The sequence below is a fragment of the Netta rufina genome, assembly GCF_964035555.1.
Source record: "Netta rufina genome assembly, chromosome: 6".
NCBI classification, from domain to species: Eukaryota; Metazoa; Chordata; class Aves; order Anseriformes; family Anatidae; genus Netta; species Netta rufina.
Genome location: NC_140129.1, coordinates 23834456 through 23855225, shown reverse-complemented (window position 1 = coordinate 23855225; position 20770 = coordinate 23834456). Strand labels below are relative to the sequence as shown.

The following is a 20770-nucleotide window of genomic DNA, read 5'->3' as shown; positions in this document are numbered from 1 at the left end:
CAGCCCTGCCTCATGCCAGGGATCACCGTGCCTGCCTCCACAGCCATCGGCTTCACAGCCCTCTCCCTGCGGCGGTGTCACCAGGCCTTAGCCTCGTTGTGTGCTTGTGGCAACAGAGCCAGAGGCATCGCCCATTCCCCCAGGGCAGAGGGCAAAACCACAAGAGCCCAGGAAGGCAGCGGGTGAAGGGCGCTGCCCACCGCATCCCTCCCCACATCAGCTGAGGCTGACAGGGCCGGGCCCCCCTCGGGCAGGAAGGATGTGTGAGAGCGGGGTCCGGCTCACGAGGAAGCAGGAGCTCAGTCACCGACCACAAAACCAGGATCAGCCCCAAGCCACCACATCTGCAGGGCAAAGCCTGCCTTTGGAGCAAGTGCACGGCCTGCAGAGCCATTGGGGTGATAGCGGCTGGGGGGGAGCGCAGAGGAGGCTGTGAGCACAGGGATAAGGAGAGCTCCGGCCATGGGGACAGCGCCTGCTGCTGCGAGAAGCCCCAAGGCTCATGGAAACAACACCGTGCTGGGTGCTCAGCCAGGTGGAGGCACCCTCTGGGACTTGGCCACCACCAGGCCATGCCTCGGGGTGCCCAGCATCACCAGCAGCCTCGTTTCCCCGTCTCGGCCCTGCTGTGACAGCCTCTGCTCCTGCTGGTGGGGCAGCTGCCCCTGTGTTTGCTGCAGGTGGGAGAGGAGCCCGCCTGTCTGGCGGTGGCGCGGGGCGAGCCAGCTCCGCCTGCTTGGCACCGTGCTGCACGCATCCTGTCCCAGCGGCAAATACGCTCTTCCCAGATTAGACAGCACTGGCACTGGGACAGGGAGCAGACAGCTCCATTAGGGATTGTTTGTCCTGATACGGGACAGCCCCACAACCCCTTTAGTAGCCTTTTGATAAGGGGCGGAGGCACGCTCCATCAGAGAGGCACAAAGGGCAATGAACAGCCTCCACGCCACAAGCTGGTGCTGAGGGAAGGCTGAGACCATTCGAAATACGTCTCCTTCCCTTTCTTCTGGCTTTATTATGAAGCACAACAGCGGGTATATGGCACCGTGCTCACCTGCCAGGCTCTCCTCCCTGGTTCTGGGCACTGCCGGCACCCCGCGGCACTCACGCCAAGCTCACAATCCCAGAACATCCCGAGCTGTAGGGGACCCACAGGGATGATCGAGTCCAGCTCCTGGATTTATGCTTGCTGCTGCCCCCCTGCCCTACAAGCTGTAGAGCAGCCCCATGGGAAGGGGCCTGCCAGCAGCGGGGCACGCGTGCCTTTTGCTGTCACATCTCCCTGTCCTGCAGGGGCTGGAGCTGAGGCTGGCAGGGAGGGCCTGCTGGAAGCAAACAGCCAGTCCCTCCTGTCACGCAGCTTGATAAGGAACAAGGCTACTTGAGATAGATAGAGCATGAGGAGCTGACAGGCAACCCACAGGATACGTATGCTCATGGCACAGCTGCTTTAGAGGGCAGAGAGCAGGAAGTAATTCTGTGAGTCTCTAAGTGCCTAAAGACTCAGACCCACGGCTGAGGCATCATCCTTATCAAGGTAAGGCAGGACCAGTTTTAACCCCAGGGAAGCAGGGTGGTAGCTCCAGGCTAGCAGCAATATCCAGCCTATAGCCTGAGCCTCGTGGCTCCCTGCAGCCTGTTTCCACAGAGCCCTGGAGTCCGGCAGCAAGGAACAGAGGCCACCCATGGTCCTTGGCAGCCCTCCGGAGCAGCCTGCTCCAGGTGGGGAAAAGTAGAGATTCAGGCAGTGCTAGCGGCTGAGTACTGAAGCCAAGTACACACAGAAAAGGAGATAGGGAGGGTGGGAAGAAAACTGGTGTCTAAGACGAGGGACTGTGTGCTCAGAGCTGTGACAAGCAGCAGATGTCTGCAACTGGTTCACCAGATGTCACACCTTTTGCAAACCTTGGCTCACCGGCACAGCCCCTCTTCTCACACAAAGCCGGAGCGCAGGAGGACGTGGGGCAAGCCCCTGCACACACCCCGTGGGTGTAGTGAGAGCAGTTATCCCACCACTAGTTACAGCCTTGCAGAGACAAGGCAAAGAGCAGGAGCAAATAGGAGCAGTTACTTCCATGGTAAAACAAAGAAACAGCTTGAGAAGAGCTACGGGCAGGCAAACAGCTGAAAGCTTTGGTTCTGGCAATGCACACTTTGTCAGGCCCCTCAACACGTGCCCAGGTGCAGCTCCAAGGATGGAAAAAGCAAGCTGGGGGTGAGCTGTGTCAGATCAGCTGGTACAGAGGAGATGTCAACAAGCTGGTCCAGTAACTCCAATTTTCACTCTTGCCCTTTTTGAAAAATGCAATTATGGAAGGGGAAGTGTGCGCTTACACCAGCTCCTTAAATGGCAAGACGAAGGCAGAAGAATCTTACTGGTCTTTACTGGCTCAGCTCTGAGACTCCTTGCCCCAGACAAAGCGCTAGGTGCTGGCAGTGCTTTCACTGAGCTCACTGCTTCCCAGCCTGAGATCACTCCAAAGGAACGGAGAGCAGCAGCCATATGCCCATTTAGGAAGCGGGGACACAACGGAATGTGTTGTGACATCTGCCTCAAGACAGTATAGATCTTGTCAACCCCGTCTATAGAAGGCTAGATAAAAACATCGGCCACTGTGAGCCCTCAGCAATTTAACTGCTTCCCGAAGTGACAGGAGAAAGCCTAGTAATAAGGAGATTCCAAGAAAGCGCCCAGCAGTGCGCTGTGAGGTAGCCCTTAGACCACTACAAAGTAGAGAAACTGAACTTCCCCCTCCCCTAAGGCTCTGAGGATGGTGTAGCTGGGCAGGTTGCAGCCTTGTCCGTCGGCCAGCCCCAGAACTGTCTCCTGAAGTAGATGATGATGCATGACCAGAGGACTTAGAGCGCTGCAGGGGCAGGTATTCACACCTCCACAGCCACGGCTGCAACAGCTCCTGCAAGAGGCATGCCTCTGAGATTCAGTACAGCCAGGAAACAACCTGCTGGGGTGGGAGCACAAAGATAATAACCACCCTAAGGAGGATGGGGGGAATGGCTGTGGGATCTTAGGGACTGCTTGAGGCTGCTGTACAGCTAGTATGCAAGACATTACAAGGACAGTATAGTGAGACAAGGCAGCAAGACAAGAAAAAACCATGGTGATTCAATAAATATAACCTTTTATTACAATAGAAAAAAGTAAAACTCATGTTTAAAATAGACTCTTGCTTTTGGACTGCTCAGAAAAGCCTAAGCCTCACTTCTACCTGCCAGTGCCCACGACGGTCCTGACCCCTCAGCGATGAGCAACACGACTGTGCTGTGAGCTGCACAGCTCCTCCCTCCCCCGTGACAGTGAAGGACTACAGCAGCAGACTGAGCCATGCCCTGCCACGCAGGTGTGGGCTCTCTGTGGGGTTATCAGTACAATGTGCCTTATCCCTTTGTGCAATAGGCTCCTGATTGAAGCAGGCAGCTTTAGGGAAGCTGTGGATAAGAGGGCAGGGGGAAAAAGAAAAAGAAAGAAAGAATTAGCAGCAGATAATGGCAGCTGTTCTGAGACAGCTAGGAAGGCAGCAAATACACCTGCTGCAGAGACCGCAGTGTGCAACTGCCTCTGGCCTGCTGATTGCCTGAGTACCACCGAACATGCTCTGGCTCGGCTCCCTCCTTCTCCAGTCACCTTTCGGACTATCCTGAAGGAAACTAGCAGACACCACCAAGTTAAAACCCTGTAGCTTGCAGTGTTACAGGGAACACCCTCCACCACCTCCTTCCACGGCCAGCCCAGTAGCAGTGAGTGACTGTACAAAGCCTGGACCATCGTGTGCTCACCTCCTCCTCACCAGAAAGGGCCAGGGGCAAGAGTAGGTTAGAAGGCAGAGGCCACAGGACAGCAAGGTCAAATGGGAGGGGAGACATTTGTGCGGCACTGCCAGCACAGCAGCGCTTCTGGCTCCAGGTCCTGCCTGCCTACAGCGGGCAGGCTCACTCCAGGCCCTCATACACAGCCCTCCGCAGCTCGATAGAGAACATCTCCTCCCAGGGCCCGCGGATCCACTCCACCAGCTCTACCAGGAGCTCAGGGCACTCGGTGCGGATGTGCCACGTGCTCTCCACCTTCAGCACCTGGAAAGGAGGAAAGAGACAGAGGTGGATGAGCAGGGCCCAGACTCAAAAGGCACTGATCAGCCCCAAGCTGCCACTCCCCAGTGCCACAGCCAGCTCTTCCCAGTTTTTTTTTCCCAGTTTTTAAGTGATATCCTCCTCTCCCTCTGCTGCCAGATGTGAGAGCAACCCTACATAACTTCTGCACATCAGCATTTCTCTGTACTCCCCTGCCTCCGTGATGCAAGGCCCTGGGTTAGGATGGGAGATGACAGCCCCAACATGCTCTTGGCAGGAACGGGATCTGAGCACAACCCAGCCCTCAATGTCCCGTGTGCCCCATGACCTCCTTTTGGTTACCTCATCATACAGCATCAGCTTGATGTCGCAAGGACACAGGCGATAGGTTATGACATTGCTGATACTGCTGATCGGCTGCTTCTCCTTCAAGTGGATATTGCTCCTGGAAGGCATTTCTGCCTCATGATCTGCATCCAAAGGAGGCTGCACCTGCCACTGGTGATTCTCCTCCAGCAGAAACAACATGCTTCGGGTGCTCAGCAGGGTCACAGGGAAAGCAGATGCCCCTAAAAGGATACAAGGGAATATGAGAGGCTTTGCTCGGAGCCTGAGTCACCATAAAACAAGCTTTGCTTTCCATTCCTTCCCTGGGGAAACCCTTTTCAGCAACAGTAACTGGGTGACCAGCTTAATGCAATTTCTAGACTAACGTCAGAGAGCAGGGTAGTAAATAGATGTACCTGGGCTTGACCAAGCTCATTCCTCGAGCATACATATGAAAGACCATCACCCAGCCAGCTTTTTCTAGGCAATATCCACATATGAGGCAGGAAAAGGAACTCAAGTCCTTTGACCTCATAAACAACACCACTATTCCTTATTTAAGTCAGCAGCTCCAGCTAAAAGGCCACCCTTTTTGGCCTTGATTTGCCTGGCTGCAGATCTGATGGACAGAACACAGCATAAAGTTTAAGATGTGTTCCATCTCGGTAGTAAGTACAGCAGAAAGCAGGAGAGTTTTGATAAACTAGAGGGAGCATAAATATCATCCAGCTGACTTCAGTGGATGCAAATAAGAAGCACTAGAATAAGTCAACAGCACAGAAGTAGGGAACCACTAGCTGAGGTCACAGGGATCACAAGCTGCTACAGCAACATGTTGTTTTTCTTGACACATCTCACTCTTGGGAATTAGCAGGAATATCAGAGATGGCATGTTTAATTAGTCCTGTCTACTTGGCAGCGAGGCCTCAGCTGGAACTGTGTCCGGTTCTGGGTGCTGTACTCTAAAAAAGGAGAAAAACGTACTTTAAGCTCTCCCTCCCACCCTCAGATACCACATTTGGACCTCAGCAAAACCTGGCACAGAACTTGGTGGACTCCAGCAGGCTCTTCTTGTCCTGCTGGCGAGGGGTTCAGACACCTGCTTCTGTTCTCCCAAAACAGGGACCCTTTCAGCTCCCACACACTAACCAGCTATGTGTGTGACCCCTCAAGCTCGTGGCAATAACACAGCCCTTGGATCACTTCCAGCTTCTCAGAAGCTGTTCTGAGTTTTCACCAAACCTGGTGTTCAAGACCAAATGTCTGTGAGACTCTGTCCTATGTCTCAACGCTAAAAAAACCCTTACCCATGCCCCTGCCCCATCTCGCTGATGGAGCCATGTTCACTCTATACCAAGAGCTCAAGCATGTAAGCAGAGAGCACAGTGTGGGAAATCTGGCCACGGAGATCTCCTGTACCTTGGATCAGGTATGCCAGCAGGTAGAAGAAGCAAGTGCCATCTGCAGCTGCAGAACCTGTGGTCTTGGAGTCCAGCAGAGGCCTGGAGGAGATACAACAGTGGGGCACTCAAGGAAGAGCATTGTTCCCAGTCTAGGTTTGCTGTGAGCTACTTTTTGCTGTCTACTCGAGGAAAGGAGGGACCCATCTCTCACAGTTTTTCCAAAATACCTCTCTCCCCTCCTATTTTCTCTGCCCACCACCTTGCTAACTAGGAACCCAATGCTCCCCACAAAGAGGGAGAGAGCCCTGTGGCTCCCCCTTTTCCCCCTTCTGTTGTGTTCTGCTCAGGTTCCTCCATGCAAGATGGAGTTGCAGCCCCTGTGCAGCAGGCACCTGAGCCGGCTGCCATGAACCTAACTCCCAGGCCTGGCTGCCACTCGAGCAGTGCCTCCTGCTGCCCTGTTCCGAGCACTGCATTTCCCTGCTGGGGCTGGACACGCGCCCTTTTCCATCCAACCCCCCACCCCAGAGGCTGCTCTTACCAGAGCCAATGTTGTGGATTCATTTCCACAGTGGGGATTTCCTTCACCTTATTGCTGTGCTTGGCAGGCAGCTCTTGTATGAGACCTAAAGAGGGGTAGAAGGCAGATGACTTATTGCAAGCCCACGGGCAGTACATAACAGCTCAGGAAAGTTCTTCAAGTTTATAAGAGAGATATTGGAAGGTATGATGCCAGCGGGGTCCTCCCCCAACTTCTTTCTGAGCTGGCAAGAAATGAATTTGCCATGTACATGCAGCTACAGATCTCCTAGTAGCTCTTCTAGAGAAAAATCCTCACCCTCCCCTCTGCTACAGCCCTACTCTTACATGTCAGGGTCTGCAGAAACTGGTCACAGCAGCTTTGGTTCCTGATCAGCAGGTTGTAGGAGGCTTTGGGGTTCTCAAACTCTATTCGCAAGCTCTGGTGGCAGAGTCCCACTTCCAGATGGGAAACATCAGACAGGTAGTGAGAGTCATTCTTCTTCAGCCACTCCGCAGGTTGTCCCCTAAGCACAGAGCACAGCCCTCAGCTGCAGCAGGCTGCCCCATCTCCCGCCTCGGATTGCAGCAGGGGGGTTTAACCAGCAGAGCCTTCGCATGTCACCACACCTGCAGGGTAAAGCCAGCAAAGGCTGGCACCACCCAGCACTCACAGCCTTGCTGCAGGGTCTCACTGCCACTGCTCTCCTCACCTGATAACCCCAGTGACTTCCAGCACATAGATCCTGAGGTCAGAGGCAACCAGGATGGAGAGGAACTCTCCTTGTCGGCCGAACTTCACCATGGCCACCTAGAGCACAGAGAAGGCAGTGACAGTGCTGGCCTGCTCCTTGCCTGCCCACCCACGGACAAGACTGACCCAGGCATGCTGCAGCTCCCTTCAGACTGCAGTCTCCAGATGCCACCCCCGAGCAGAACGTGCAGGGTGGCGAGGACAGCCAAGGAGCAGGGCTGTAGGATTGGTGCTGCAGGAGCTCACCTTGAGGAAGCACTGGAACTCCTCGTCGTTCTCCTCAAAAACCTCCATGTCCAGGTAGAGTTTCAGGCGGTGATCCACTGAACGGAAATCCCTCGTGTTCAGGGCGCCGTTTGCAGCTGAGGAGAGCAAAGGGTGGGATCAGCACGCTTCCCACTAACCAGAAGCTGCCCAAAACATACAGGCTGGCACTAGCGCAGCAGCATTACCCCTGCTGCACACCCACCTCCATCAAGCCTCTCCTCTATACAAGGGGCTAGAACTAGTGCTTCCCAGGCCACAGGTCTCAATACTGAAACATGAGGGGATTCCAACACTGACATCTGCCCTTTCAGGTGCACGAGGCTTTTCATACTAATACCCAAGCAAAAGCAGTCTCTGCCTGTATGTACAGACCGCCTGTTAACTGCTATCTTACAGGACAGGTCTCACAGCCAGCACACAGTCTCTTCTTTTGGACAAGCTTTGTCATCTGAGCTCACAAAACCCACTGGGAAGAACACAAGTGTCTGTAAAACCACTAACCACAGCCTCCTATAAACATGCTAGCCTCACACCACGCTTAGGCCAGAACCTACAACCAGAAACTGACTGCTGTTCTCCAGCGGTGATGCTCCAGCTGGCAGCCTGCTAGTGCCACAGGGACCCAAGTGACTGGTGTCACAGAGCTCCCGCAGCAAGATCCAATTACTCAGTGTGAGCGATACTCAGGATTAGGAGCTGACTCAGTTTTCCCTACCTTCAGGCATGAGAGCTGAACAGAGGGGCATGAAGCACCCAGCTCACAAGAATCCATCACTGCTGCTCGTGTTTGATGATCTCCTCCCACACGAAGCAGGAGGCAGTGCAGCCAGCAAGCACCAGCACCCAACACCCCTAAACCCCGCACAGCTCTGACATACTCACGGGGACTGAGGTTCCACGTTTCCTCTGACTCGGAGTTCAGAGAGAGCTGGGAAGGAGTGGGCCCGCGAGAAACGCTGTAATGATAGCTCCCCATCATGCTGCCCCCGTTGGTGTCCGTGCGGCTGAGGGAGAAGTGCTGGCTCTTCATGCTCAGCTCCTTATTCCCACAGACCCCGTCCAAGCTGCGGGAAGCGGAATGGAGAGTGCCGTCGTGCTCGCCACTCAGCTCCGGGGTCCTGGTGCTGGTGCTGGTATCCACCTCCGAGCTGTCCTCCCCACCGATGTAGAACTTCCCACTCTCACTGGCCAGAGCAGGTGCTTCCTCTGGGCCCTCCTGCTGGCTGCCCCCTTCCAGGAGGGAGTTTGACAGGTCCTCACTTGTGCCATCACAGCTGGGCGGCAGGGGCGTGCTGGAGCATACCTCCGAAGGCAGGATGACCACATGGTCACTGGAACAGCTGGGACAGGCGATGGGCTCACCACCTGCTGCAGCATCTGTGGAAGATTTCAGAAGGGATACAGAAAAACACAACATAGCTCTCATGCAACAAGATTCTCCTTTCCTCTTAACCTCTGCAAACCACAAGCAACCCCTTTCAAAGCAGATTTTTAAAGCTGGTTAGGTATAGCATGACCTAAGAAGCTTGTTGAGCAGCTCTATTCAGAACCTGTATCTGACTCACCTCCCCTTGGCAAATCTATGAGAAATTCTAGAGCAGTGTCAGCATCCACCCAAAACAGCCATGTTCGGAACTAGGGTGACTGCAGCTGAAACTGAAACTACCATCAGTTCTTTGACTCACCTCTTTCTTCCGCTTCACATCCACAAATGCTCACACTGCCTTTGAAGCCCCAACTCACACTCAGTTAATCCAACCATTCTTAGTCACCTCCATCCCAAATTGGTTTATCCTCGGCCAGCCAACCTACAAGCCCACTGTGTCTGTTCTCCAGCTGTCCTCATCCCTCCTGACCCCAATTCCTGAAGCTCACTTCACCCACACCACAGTCTGAGCTGGATCCTGGAACTCCCACTATCTCTGGGGGAAGAAGAACATGTCCCAGGATAAAGGAAAGTGCAGCCACCAGGACAGCACCTCTACCCTCACTGCAAAGTTCTCCAATCTCAGGATACTTCCACATACCAGAAGTATCTTCCAAGCTAACACTCCTCTGACACTTCAGATAAAACCTGAGCTTTGAAAAATTCGGCAATCAGAAGATGCTTATTCAGCACTAGCAATGCCTCAGCGAAAATACCACATCTAATTTCAAACAGCCAAAGAAAAATGTGGACAAGTGGGGAAGAGTACAGAGGAGACCAGCAAGAATAACTGGATTGTATGAGGTATGAGTGACAAGCAAATTATCTAGGGAGTTGAGCTTATTTAGTCTAGTGGACAGAACACAGGACTAGCTGTGGGGGGAGAACAGCCCTCCAGTACAAAAAAAGAAATAAATCACTCCCCATAAGGGAAGCAAGAGCAAGCTCAAGATTACAGCTAGGAAGACTTAGGTTGGGGTTGTTCTTCTGACACCTAACAGCCAAAGTTGTATCTGAAGTATTGGAGCAGATTCACCAAAAACCTCCATTAGCAAAGGTGTTTTAGAACAAACTAGTCTCTGTGCCAGAACTGGCCATGGATTCAACAGGATGAGACACAACATCACCTTTAAGGCCTCTTCCAGACTTCTGCAGACCACTTGGCAGTTTCCAGCACCCCTAATTTTCTCCTAGACCCCAAGCGTCCTACAGTAGTTGGGTGGCATTTGATTAACAGTAAGAAAGTGGCTTATTCCTGCTGGTGAAGGAGGCAGGCTCTTCCCTAGCCCAGTCCCAGTGGGCTGACAGTACATTCCACACCAGGCTGTAATTCCAGTACAACCGGGGCATCACCTTCTCCTGTACGTTCTATGCTCTGCACCACAGCTGCCATCCTGGTAGTCTGCTCGGGCACTAGGGAGTATCCTTTCTCCAGGGACTACAACCTACCTTGATTTGAGGCAACTAGGGTCTCCAGGCTTTTGGTTTCTCCAACTTGTGCAGGATAAGGACCTTGCTGCCAGGGAGACAGGGACTGCAAAAACTCATGCTTGCATTTCAGGCACTGGAGCCTCATGGATCCTTTCTCCTGGTCCTGACTTTGCCGATTCTCTTCCACAGCTGGGGACAACACTTCAAGCACACACTAGAAGTAGCAAGACAGGGAAAGAGCGTTAGCAGGCAATACAACTGTCCTTCCTTGGGGACATGCAACATAGCTTGACTACTAGAACTCATCAAGTCTTTTCCCAATGGGAGAAAACTGCAAGGTTTTCCCCTTGAGAGCATCCTTTATGCTCCAGGAAATCTGCTGCTCATGGCCACGCGCACAGGGTCCCCCACAGGTCATTTGTGCAGAAAGATCCTGAGCTTACAAGCAAGGCATGGGCTACCTAGATAGTTACAGGAGAGTAGATGTACGTGTGCTCTAAGAACAGAGGCTCTGTGCTGGCAGACAGAATCCAGCATCTTCCAGGAAAATTGTCCACCTCCCCATGCTTCTTCCCAGCCCCTCCAACCTGCAGGCACTGCTCCGGGCAGTCATCCAGCACCACGTATTTGCGCTTCTGCCGGTCCTTGCGAATGTAGCTGAAGTGCAATGTGAGGACAGGGAAAACTCGCTCCAGGTCCTGCAGTAGACAGAAAACACCAGTTCCAGAAAGATGGCGCAGCATCCAGACTGTATTTGTTTGTAAGTGTTGGAAACGTGGACGTACAAGTACTTAATTCAGTGAGCCTGGAACAGTCCTCCCAGAAAAGCCCTGATAGCATTTGGTAAAATAGGAAAAAAAAAGTTCATATGTGCTAGGTACAACTGTAAATTACAAGGCCCAGAATGAAGCACCTCAAATCAAGCCACAAACATTCAAGAGGTAGAAGGGTAGGAAGAAAAAAAAAAGTTTGAGCTTTTGGGGAACAACATTAGAGAAGCCTGTGATCAAGTTCATGCACATATTTCATATTCTTAAAACCCTACTGTGAGGAAGAAAGGTTTCTACGCTCCCTTTCTAAAAGGCCACAAAAGCAAAACAGGGCTGCTAGCAATAAAACACACATCTAGCATGGATAGAGAACTGCCCACTGAGCTGCCAGTAGCTTTCCAAATGTCACATTAGACCCAGTGCTGCGCTGTCCAAGAAAAAGTACAATCCACAAATAGCTCTGCAAGGCCAGGATGATATCCCGGTAAGGAATGGATAGGAAAGTTCTCCTTCATTTGATTTAGGCTCCCCTCAAGAAGTCTCTTATTCCTGTCACTGGGACAAGTCTTTTTATCCCCAGCTTTGGAACAGAACTGGTGCTGACTTCTGCTGCATTATCACAGATACTGTAAGCAATACTGATGCTGTTAGGTACATACGTATAGGGTGGAACAGATGATCAAACAGGCTTTGCAGGCATTAGGAAAACACATGCAGGGTACTCTAACAGAAGTCAAAATCCAAAATGTTGACCCATACAGGGAATAAGAAGCCAAAAGCTCACGCAGAGACATGACTCACCATCCTCTTCCAGTTCATCTCAGAGGTCTCTATCTTCTGCAGGCATTTCAGCTCCAGCTTGTGGAGGACTCTGGCAGCCTTCAGTTCCACCTCGATCACATGCCTAGCTGTGACCCGCAGGAAGATCCAGTCTAACTCCGGGTCCCCTTCACCTTCTATTTGGCTCACCAGCACTGGCTGGCAAAGGTCCACTGCCAAACAAGACACAGCACAAGTCAATACACACAGCAGGCCTTCAGACCTGCTTGAACAAAACCTTTAGAAGTCCCACATTGCTGGGCAGCACGATAAAGCTTCAGGGATGCCACATTCAACCCACCTATTCTACCACCACCCAAGCCCTTGCACAAGGCAGTGAAGACCCATTTACCTTCCGGCTTCTCATCTTCTTCTTCCCCCAGCATTAGCTCATCTGCCTCCTCTTTTCCTCTCAGCTCTCCTTCCCCATGCTCATCCACTTCAAGGTCTTCCTCCTTCTGAGTATCATCCACAGCAGGAGAGGATTCTTTCGGGGATACTTGGGGTTTTACTTGCTCTGGTTCAATGTTCTCACTCTGCAAGTCTGCTGCTGCAGGTCTGCCTGAGATCTCATCCGCAGAACGGCTCCGGCAGATGACAGGTAGTTGGTCACGCTCCTCCAGTCTCTTGTACTGCAGCCAGTCAACACCGAAGCGATCTCTGAAGCTGTCCATGCGTTCCATCTCCTTCTGATGCTGTAAAACCAGGCCTGCAGAGAGAAAGCTTAGGAAGTATGAAAATAGTCACCACGCCAGAGCACCCCTCTGACTGCAGGCAGTTCAGCTGCTGTGTTACTGAGAAAGAAGACAAGCCTCACCAGCAGAGAGAGGCAAAGTCTGGGACTCATGTTCCGTGTCACTGGGCTCTGAAATGCTCGCTCTGCGCACTTTGACTTTCCCCTGGAACAAACAGGATAAGAATAGTTGGAGGGCAACAGAACAACCAAAACAGCATCTGATCACAGCCTCCTCTGACAAGCCAAAGGACTCATGGCTGTTACAGCGCAGAAGCACACCATGAAACATTTGTTACAGCACATCAAGACTGACTTTAAAGCAAGCCCCTTCCTAACACAGAGCAGTGTAGAGACTCAGTACAAAACCACATCCCACAGCATGGGGTGTTCATGGTGCTGCAGCCCCCTCACCCAATATGCCAGCTACATGGCTAAGCAGCTGTCTCAGTACCAGACCTTGCACTTCTTCCGAGGGAGCCTGACAGCCACATTCTCTGCTGGGGACTGGCTGTCACTGAAGTCTGCAGCACAGGAACTGTCCAGAGCACTGCGGTCCAGCAAGGTCCTCTCTGAGGTAGATGTGTGGATGGACTGGGATACACTTTGCACAAGTTTTGGAAGGTGCTGCATCCAAAAGAAGAGAAAGCTGTCTACTGAGTGTGAAGGGGAGACACAGTAACCTGGACACAATTCAGGCTAGCGATTTCCCTGGCCCTCACCCCAAACTTCCACCATCTCAGCAGAAGCAGTGACAACAGATCCTACCCGGTTGATTGGACTGTTTATTGTGGCTGCTCCAATTTAACTCAACCTCTGTGTCCCTTAAAAACAGCAGATGGGATGTTGAAAAACATTTGTTTTGCTAAAATGTAATTCAAGTGTCAAGTGCCAGATAGTACATGAAAGGGAAAGCGGCAAGGCTCCAAGTTCAGCAAGGGTACTTAGGACAGAATAAGTTACACCAACAGTCCCAGCAATTACTAGGAGTCAGCATGGACTGAGCCAAAACAAACTGCTTCATAGGGAAAAGGCAGCCAATACAGATTTTATGGGACACATGAGGATGCAAGAACCTGTCAGACTTCCCACCCCCAAAGGCAGTAAGATCAGTTTACAGTGATTGTACTTACCATTAGGTCTGAGGAAGAGAGTGGTTCTCCGTCCAAGAGGAACTGTAATTAGAGACCCATTTGCAGTCAGATTCCACTTGCCTGGCACATATTCAGGACAACATCTACTGATTCTGTTTCCCTTCAGGTCATCATAGGGTTGGGATCCTTGGCACAAAATTGCAAAGATTTCCAGAAACAGCCCTGTTCCTGCCTATCCATCGGGCCTTTACCTGTAGCTACCTAAGAGTATATAAGGCCAGAAGGGACTCTTGTGGTTTCCTGTTTACAGACCTTTTAACTCCCAGAAGCGTATCCAAGAAGGTTTGCAGAAGAGATCTGATAGATTCTTCTGCAAGAACTCAAATTGTTTTGGCAGCTACTCACTGCTTCCTCAAGGTTGGTACCCTACTTCTAATTTGAGTCTACCTAGCTTCCAGTAACTGGAGCTCACTGAAAGCTTGTTCCAATTTGAAGTTTGATGACAACGAATGTAGCAATTCGCTGCTAACATAAATGGCAGACCAGCTCTGGAACACCTCTGACCCCTTAGCAAGCCAATTTACTTTGCTAAATTGCCAGAACACTGTCTTTGCTGGCTTCATTATTTAAAATCAGATTACCAAGAACTGACTTAAGCACCAGAGCACAAAGGAAACAGTGATGACACCTAACTGAGAGAAGAGGAATGTGGGGAAGGAAAGAGGTGGTCATGGCTGTCAGTAGAGTACATAATTAGGTAAGGTAGGCTGAGACGCTGAGTTTCTTTTTGCAGAGTCCAGCTACGTAGTTACTATCTGGCAGAACAGAGGAAAGTTTTGGAAGCTTCAGTGAACAAAATTGATGAAGAAGACAGGGAAGAAATCTTAAGATCTGAGGTCTTGCAAATCTGAGATCAATATTCAACTGTGCCTGCCTTGGCCAGCACACCTTACAAAAAGGTAAGGTTATTAAAATTACCCTACCTAAAACAAGCAAACAAAAAACAAACAACCACACGCACCACAGAACCACTGAAACTGGTTTTCAGGTTTACAAAATTCGTTCCACTCATTTGCCCATGAACACCGGAATACCCCACACCTTCAGCAAGCACTGGCAGACGGTCCGTGGCTGATACTCACATTGGAGGAAGCTGCTCTGGGAGACAAATGTACAAGGGTTGCAGACCGGTGGTTTTGATGGAACCATAATGGGTTTCCCTCTAGGTGCAGCTGGGTGGAGGAAATAGAGAAATAGTTATTAGAAAGAAACACGCTATACCTTGATTTAATCTCCCTGGAGGTTCCAGGATTTCTCTCTGCCTCAGGAAATATCTTTGTAGTGGAATGCTGATCAACCCAGGAGAGGACTAAATTTTCACAACGCTTCCTGAAATTTGTTCAGCAAATGCAGAATGAAATTAAAGTATTTTCTACTCAAGCCCCTAAATCATCACAAGCCTCTTCAATACTGACTTTGAGAAGTCTTGGGAGAACAATCCTTTGTAGGCTATTTTCCTTCACAGACACTACAGTGACTGTAGTTATCCTCCTTCAGACTTCTCCAAACGCTACAAATCCACAAAAGCATTAGGAGAGGATCCTCATTGAACTTGGTGTTAAAATTGGAAAGCGTGAAAAAAGGATGTGGGAATAAGTATAGAGAAAAATGAGCATGGGTCAGAGAAAACAAAGACTAAAATGCACGTGTCTTTCCAAGGTTCCCCATCAGCTTTCCTTGTTAAGATTAATTGCTCAAGAGTTGAATTTATCTTCCAAAACTCTCTTCTTATCACACAGTCTCTCCTCTGCACCCTTCCAGCCCACAACATCTCCGATCTACCAACTCACCAGGTTTTGTGCTTACTTTTTTTAGATAGTGCAGAGTGGACAATGATGCCAACTGGGCATGCTCCAGCAGCAGGTTGTAGGCCACATCCAGGTGCTGCAGATTCACCAGCTGTTCAACCCCTGCAAACAAAGCAAGAAGCCATCAGCATAATAGAAGACATGTCTTAGAAAACTTTCCCCTGTCCCTCTCCCACAGAATTGAACCCTTGTAAAAATAGCTGTGCCCAAGATTTCAAGTTCCACTCCTCCTTGAGGAAGAGAAAGATGTCAGACTCAAGTGTTCCCCCACTGCTCGCTCACCATTAATGCTGTCAAGTTCATTGTTGCGCAAGATCAGAGTCACCAGCTTGGATCGGCTGAAGATGCCAAGGTTTGGCACTTTGGACAGGAAGTTATAAGCCAGATTGAGGTACTCAAGTTCTGTAAGGGTCTGTTTAGAGAGAAAAGCAGCACTGGATCAACCGAGACCTGAACTCGAGACAGAGCACTCGTCCCTGCCATTCTCTCCATCCCACCAAGGCCACTTAAAAATTGATTTTCTTCAGACTACTTCTGCATCAAGACTTCAATGTTCACATTTGGAGCGGTATGTCTAGAGGTGCTCTAAGTGCTTTAAAAAAAATTGTTAGGAGCAGCTTTTCCCTTCCCCAGTAATTTTAATGATAGGGACTGGACACCCTGCCTCAGGCAAAGAGCTGAACTTGCTACCAAAAGAAGCCCTTCCCTACTTTTGGGAAGACAATGGTGAAGGACATATTGTGAGCCCTACCAACTCTGCAAAAAGCTGTTTCACAGCTTCTCTTAAAAGAGGCATATCCAGCCCAGCAGAGTCTAGATTTCAGTGTCTTTCCCCAGAGACCCAGACATCACTGTGATGGATTACCACCTCCCTAAATTAACTGACAGGAGATTTCCAAGAGTAAGAAAAAATTGCTAGTGGCTGCCTGGATAAACCAAACAACAAATCTCAACAGTGCCTGGCTACCTCATTCTCACCTGCTGCACAGAGTACAGCAAAGCATCACCAACACTGAATAGCAGCCAAGTGATACGCACGGCGATGCGCACAGCAGAGGTGCCTGTCTCAGAGCGATGAGGCACGCTGCCTTCCCTGCCTCACCGCGACAGGGGCTGCACGTACAAGGAAACAGTTTCAAGGTTGCAAGCACTAGCTCTAAATCACACGCCTGTTGGACCGTGTCTCCAATCTCCTGCGTTATACTTCGCTTAGCAGGCTCACACTGACCTAGCAGGTCAATGATCGCAGCACTTCAGCAGTGTCCTCTCCCTGCAAGGAAACTAGCGCTCAGCCCCAGATACTCACCGTTAAATAGAGCTCGCAATCCTGGACCTTGTTATGACTCAAATCCAAGACTCTCAGAGCATTTAGTAATTGCTGGGGGATGAAAAGACACAAGATCAGATCCTACAAATGCCTTCACTGCAGCATGGGAACCCTGTCCTGCTGGGAGAGGCCAGCAAAATTAACATTGCTCACTCCCTCCCACCCAGACCCAGCAGCATCAGTCAAGCAGTGGCCAATTTCTGGCCGTGATCATCTCTCTTCCACCCAGTCACGCAGGAAGGATGCCCCGCTCACCAGTGAGTCATCCAAGGCAGTGATGGAGTTGTAGCTGAAGTTGACAGTATGCAGTTCCAGCCAGGGGAGAGCACAGCTCAGATCTCCACCACATGCTGAAATGATTTCCTAGGAAGAAGCGAGGAGCCGTTCCTTGGTTCGTACTGACTGTTACGGTAACAGCAGATGAACAAAGGGGAACAGCTAGTCTAGAACAGGGATGGCATATTGTGCCTCACAGACCCTGCAATGGATCAGCGACTTAGAAGTCATTGCCAAGTATTTGGAGGTGGTGGAAATTCCATGACTAGATATGCTGAAAGGAGATGCTCTTGCTTCCTACACACGTGGCAATAGTTAACCTAATGGTTACAAGTTGGAGACTGAAAACTAAGCACAGAGACTCATCTGCACAGAGACTCATCCTAACAAAAACTTTTTCAGACCTTCATCAAAGCACCCAGCAATAAGACACACATGTTCTGGTCAAACAACTCATGCTTTGGCAGGCAGAAGAATCTCTCAAGGCACTCCCTGTCAGCAGCCACTGTTCCCCAGCAGGCAGCTGCTTCCATGCCAGACAGAAGCCCAGAGCCCCACTGCTAACACAAGCCACACTATTAGCTCTTTGTGGTTGGAGCTTCACGTCTCAGAGACCTGCTGGGCACAAATGCTAGTTAAGATGCTGGGACACAGCAATTCTCCCTTACAATCAGCTCTAATTTATGATTGCTAAGGTGCAACCAAATAAACCTTGATCAGCTGCAGGACTTTGAATGGAGAAATGGGTAAACACAGAGCAGTGAGACTTCGCAGATACGAATATTGGCTGGAGCCAGAAATCCTCAAGCAGCTAAAGAGGAGACTACCGAGCACATAATTAACCAGGGAACACTTCTACGGTATTTGAGTCAGGGGTAGGACCCCAGAACGGGGAAGGGAGAAAAAAAACATACAGAATATGGATTGAGAAGGTGGTTAACATGGCCCGTCTGGGTCCTACAACCCTTCAGGTAGGGAAGATAAGGGAGGCATTCTCCTGTGTAGCTCCCCACGGGCTGCAGAGACACTCACCTCCAGTGTGCTGATACATTTGCAACAGGTTAAAGACTCCAGCTGAGAGTAGACAAATCGCAGACCCCGCAGGCAGTGTGGAGGGACAGACCTCAACTGCAGCAGTGATGAGAAAGTAAGGACAACGTACATCAGCACATTACAGTGCAAGAGCAGCTGCCATCCCAGACCCATCTTTATAAGAGATCTATTTCCCTCCTGGAGCCTCCCTCCCCAGCACTCTACCCATCGTTCACACCCAGCTTTACCCCAAGCAGGTGTTGCAGGAGTTCAGACTTCCCCTTGTAGGAAGGCCACAAAAGCCTACCCAGTTTTTAGGAGTAGAGGCATTCTGCAACCACAAAACTAAGTAAAGAACAGCCAAACAGCAAGGCTCAGAGCCCATTCAGCCTCTTGTACTTACTTCCAAATGCCGCAGGGACTTGAAAGGGAAGATCTTCACAGTAGATTGCAAAACACAGTTTGGAACATGAATGAGCTAGAAAAATCAGAAAAGAAGGCTCTTATTTATCTCAGTTTGTGTAGCAATAGCGCTGCCCTGATGCGCCAACTGCAGCACCATGAACAGACTGCTTCTCCAGCTCAGGTGTTAACTAACAGAGCCTGTTATTTAACATCCCCTAATGCTCTCCGTGCTGCCATCTGCACTCTCGCAGTCCCACAGTTCAATAAAGGTCAAACAGAAAAGCATGCTAGCTAGCACAAGACTGCCAGACCATTCATCTCCATTTCTTCTCCTTTGCTCATGTGGCATCACCACTGTCAGAGCCACAGGGAGATCTGACAGCCGGGTTCCTCATCAGCCACCACTAACTAAATAAAGACAAATCTAGCCACTGGAGCTATGTTTATCAAGCAGCTGAGCTGAACCAGCACAGTGGTGGGAGGTATGCACGTGCATTTCACTAAAACAAGCCAAATAAGGCAAGTCACAAGCAGATACAATGGAAAATAGAGCTGGGCTCCAAGACACAGTTAACATTAGGCTGAGGTAGCTGCAAACCTCCTCTTTGCATTTTACAGGGCAGCCACAGGCTCTTTCACCACGGGGTAGGTAAGACTGTGCTCATATGCCACAGAGCTTACGAAACCCAGCTCCTTATGCCTTCTGTGGACGCTGCATAAGCAGGGGGGGTTCAGACAAAGCGGTGATGAAGCAGGTAACGCTCCCACTGCGGAGTACAACCAGAGAGACCATCTCTGCCAGCCACACGCGCAGAAGTGACTCATCAGGTGCAGAACAGACGTCCCAAGGCCTCCTCACCGCTTCCACAGCCACAGCCACGGCAGTGATGAATCACTGCCCCGCTTCTGCCAGCACTAATGCAGCATGTTGAGCAGGGCCATTCGCAGGGGAAGGCTGTTCTGGGAAGCTCTGATGGCCAGTTTTAACAACGTGTGTGTCAGATGCCAGCCTCGCTCTGAGTCTTGACAACTTGTCTCCTTCTCTCCTCTTTCCACTGTCTGAAGAATCTGAGCAGGCTGCTACAAATTATTAGTTTCCCCAAGCAAATCGGTTCCTGCACCGCAAGGAGCAGCTTCCCCTCTATTTTGGGCCTGTTACAGAAGGAGCCCATTACTTGGTTAACACGAGCACTCACCACAGCAGCCTCCTGACTGCAACATCTTCCCCTTCCTTGTCCTGTCAGGGGACCTCCACAGGCTCTGGGCCCCCACGCACAGCCTCAGCGCATTGTTTTACAATCTCCCACAACACTCAGATAGTGGTCTGGTAGAAAACACTTTTAAGGACACCGCAGGCTGCAGTGCTGAAAATTTGAAGGCCCAGCCACAGCACCTCCTGAGCACCACTGTGGGACCTCAGGGCAGGTCACTCCCCTTCTCCTCCCTGGTGCAAACCTCTAGTTTCTACTCTTCTCATGGTACCCCAGTGCCAAGTAGAATCGTGTGCAGCCTCCTAATGCATGCCAGCTTGCAGAAAGCTCCCTGAAGGATCCCTCTCTCCATGCTTCTATTCCAGGCTCCCTAAAATGAAGGAGGCCAGCTTACGAGCTGTGAAACAGCTCAGATACAGTCTCAGCCTGGGCACGAGCGTGTAAAACACGAGCTATCCGCGGGGGGCCAGGGGGCTGAGCTGCTGTGCCCAAACCCCCCTGATTGTGCCCAAACCCCCCTGACTGAAGCATTCTGGGGGGCGCCCCTTCGCCTCCCGGGCCGCACCTTGAGGGATCGCGTCTTCTGCAGGACGTCGAAGAGGAACTGCGCCTGCAGCACGGCGGCCGTCTCGGCGGGGTGCGAGGGCAGCGCCACGAAGCCGCGGGCCTGCTCGCGGGGGCCCAGGAGCTGCTCCAGCAGCCGCGTCAGGAGCTGCAGGGTGCCGGCCGGCAGCGTCAGCGTGCTCGAGCCCTCCAGCACCAGGTCCCCTGCGGGCGACAACGGGACGGGAAGGGGGGGGGGACAGCGGGGCCGTCAGCGCCGCCGAGGGGAGGGTTTGGGGGTCGGGGGGTCGGGGGCGGGGGCGCTCACCCACCGGCGTCGCGCAGCAGCAGCGCCAGGCCGCGCACCGCCGCCTCCGCCATGGGCAGGGGCAGGGGGCAGGGGGCAGGGCCCGGGGCCGTCCCGGTGCCGGTGCCGGTGCCGCCGCCGCTGCCTCCGCCGCGCTTCCGGCCCGGCCGCG

At 51.5% G+C, this 20770-nt stretch overlaps 1 protein-coding gene across 2 annotated transcripts; it reads right to left on the bottom strand.

Moving 5' to 3' along the window:
• Positions 1–3123: 3123 nt before the first annotated feature.
• Positions 3124–20767, bottom strand: STK11IP (serine/threonine kinase 11 interacting protein). Of its 2 annotated transcripts, XM_084288916.1 has the most exons (24): positions 20624–20767; positions 20314–20516; positions 18536–18610; positions 18133–18228; positions 17080–17187; positions 16804–16875; positions 15780–15909; positions 15496–15599; positions 14772–14861; positions 13669–13710; positions 12995–13162; positions 12620–12701; positions 12155–12511; positions 11785–11975; positions 10801–10911; positions 10232–10427; positions 8239–8733; positions 7336–7451; positions 7049–7146; positions 6684–6862; positions 6358–6442; positions 5833–5915; positions 4429–4655; positions 3124–4089 (listed from the first exon to the last, which is right to left on the bottom strand). In XM_084288916.1, exons 1-24 carry the CDS (start codon positions 20670–20672, stop codon positions 3949–3951), a joined length of 3498 nt encoding a protein of 1165 aa, XP_084145042.1. In that variant the 5' UTR covers positions 20673–20767; the 3' UTR covers positions 3124–3948. The 2 variants fall into 2 exon arrangements, with proteins under 2 accessions (XP_084145042.1, XP_084145043.1); XM_084288917.1 differs by lacking the exons at positions 3124–4089; positions 4429–4655 and adding an exon at positions 4673–5375.
• Between the last annotated feature and the right edge of the window lie 3 nt (positions 20768–20770).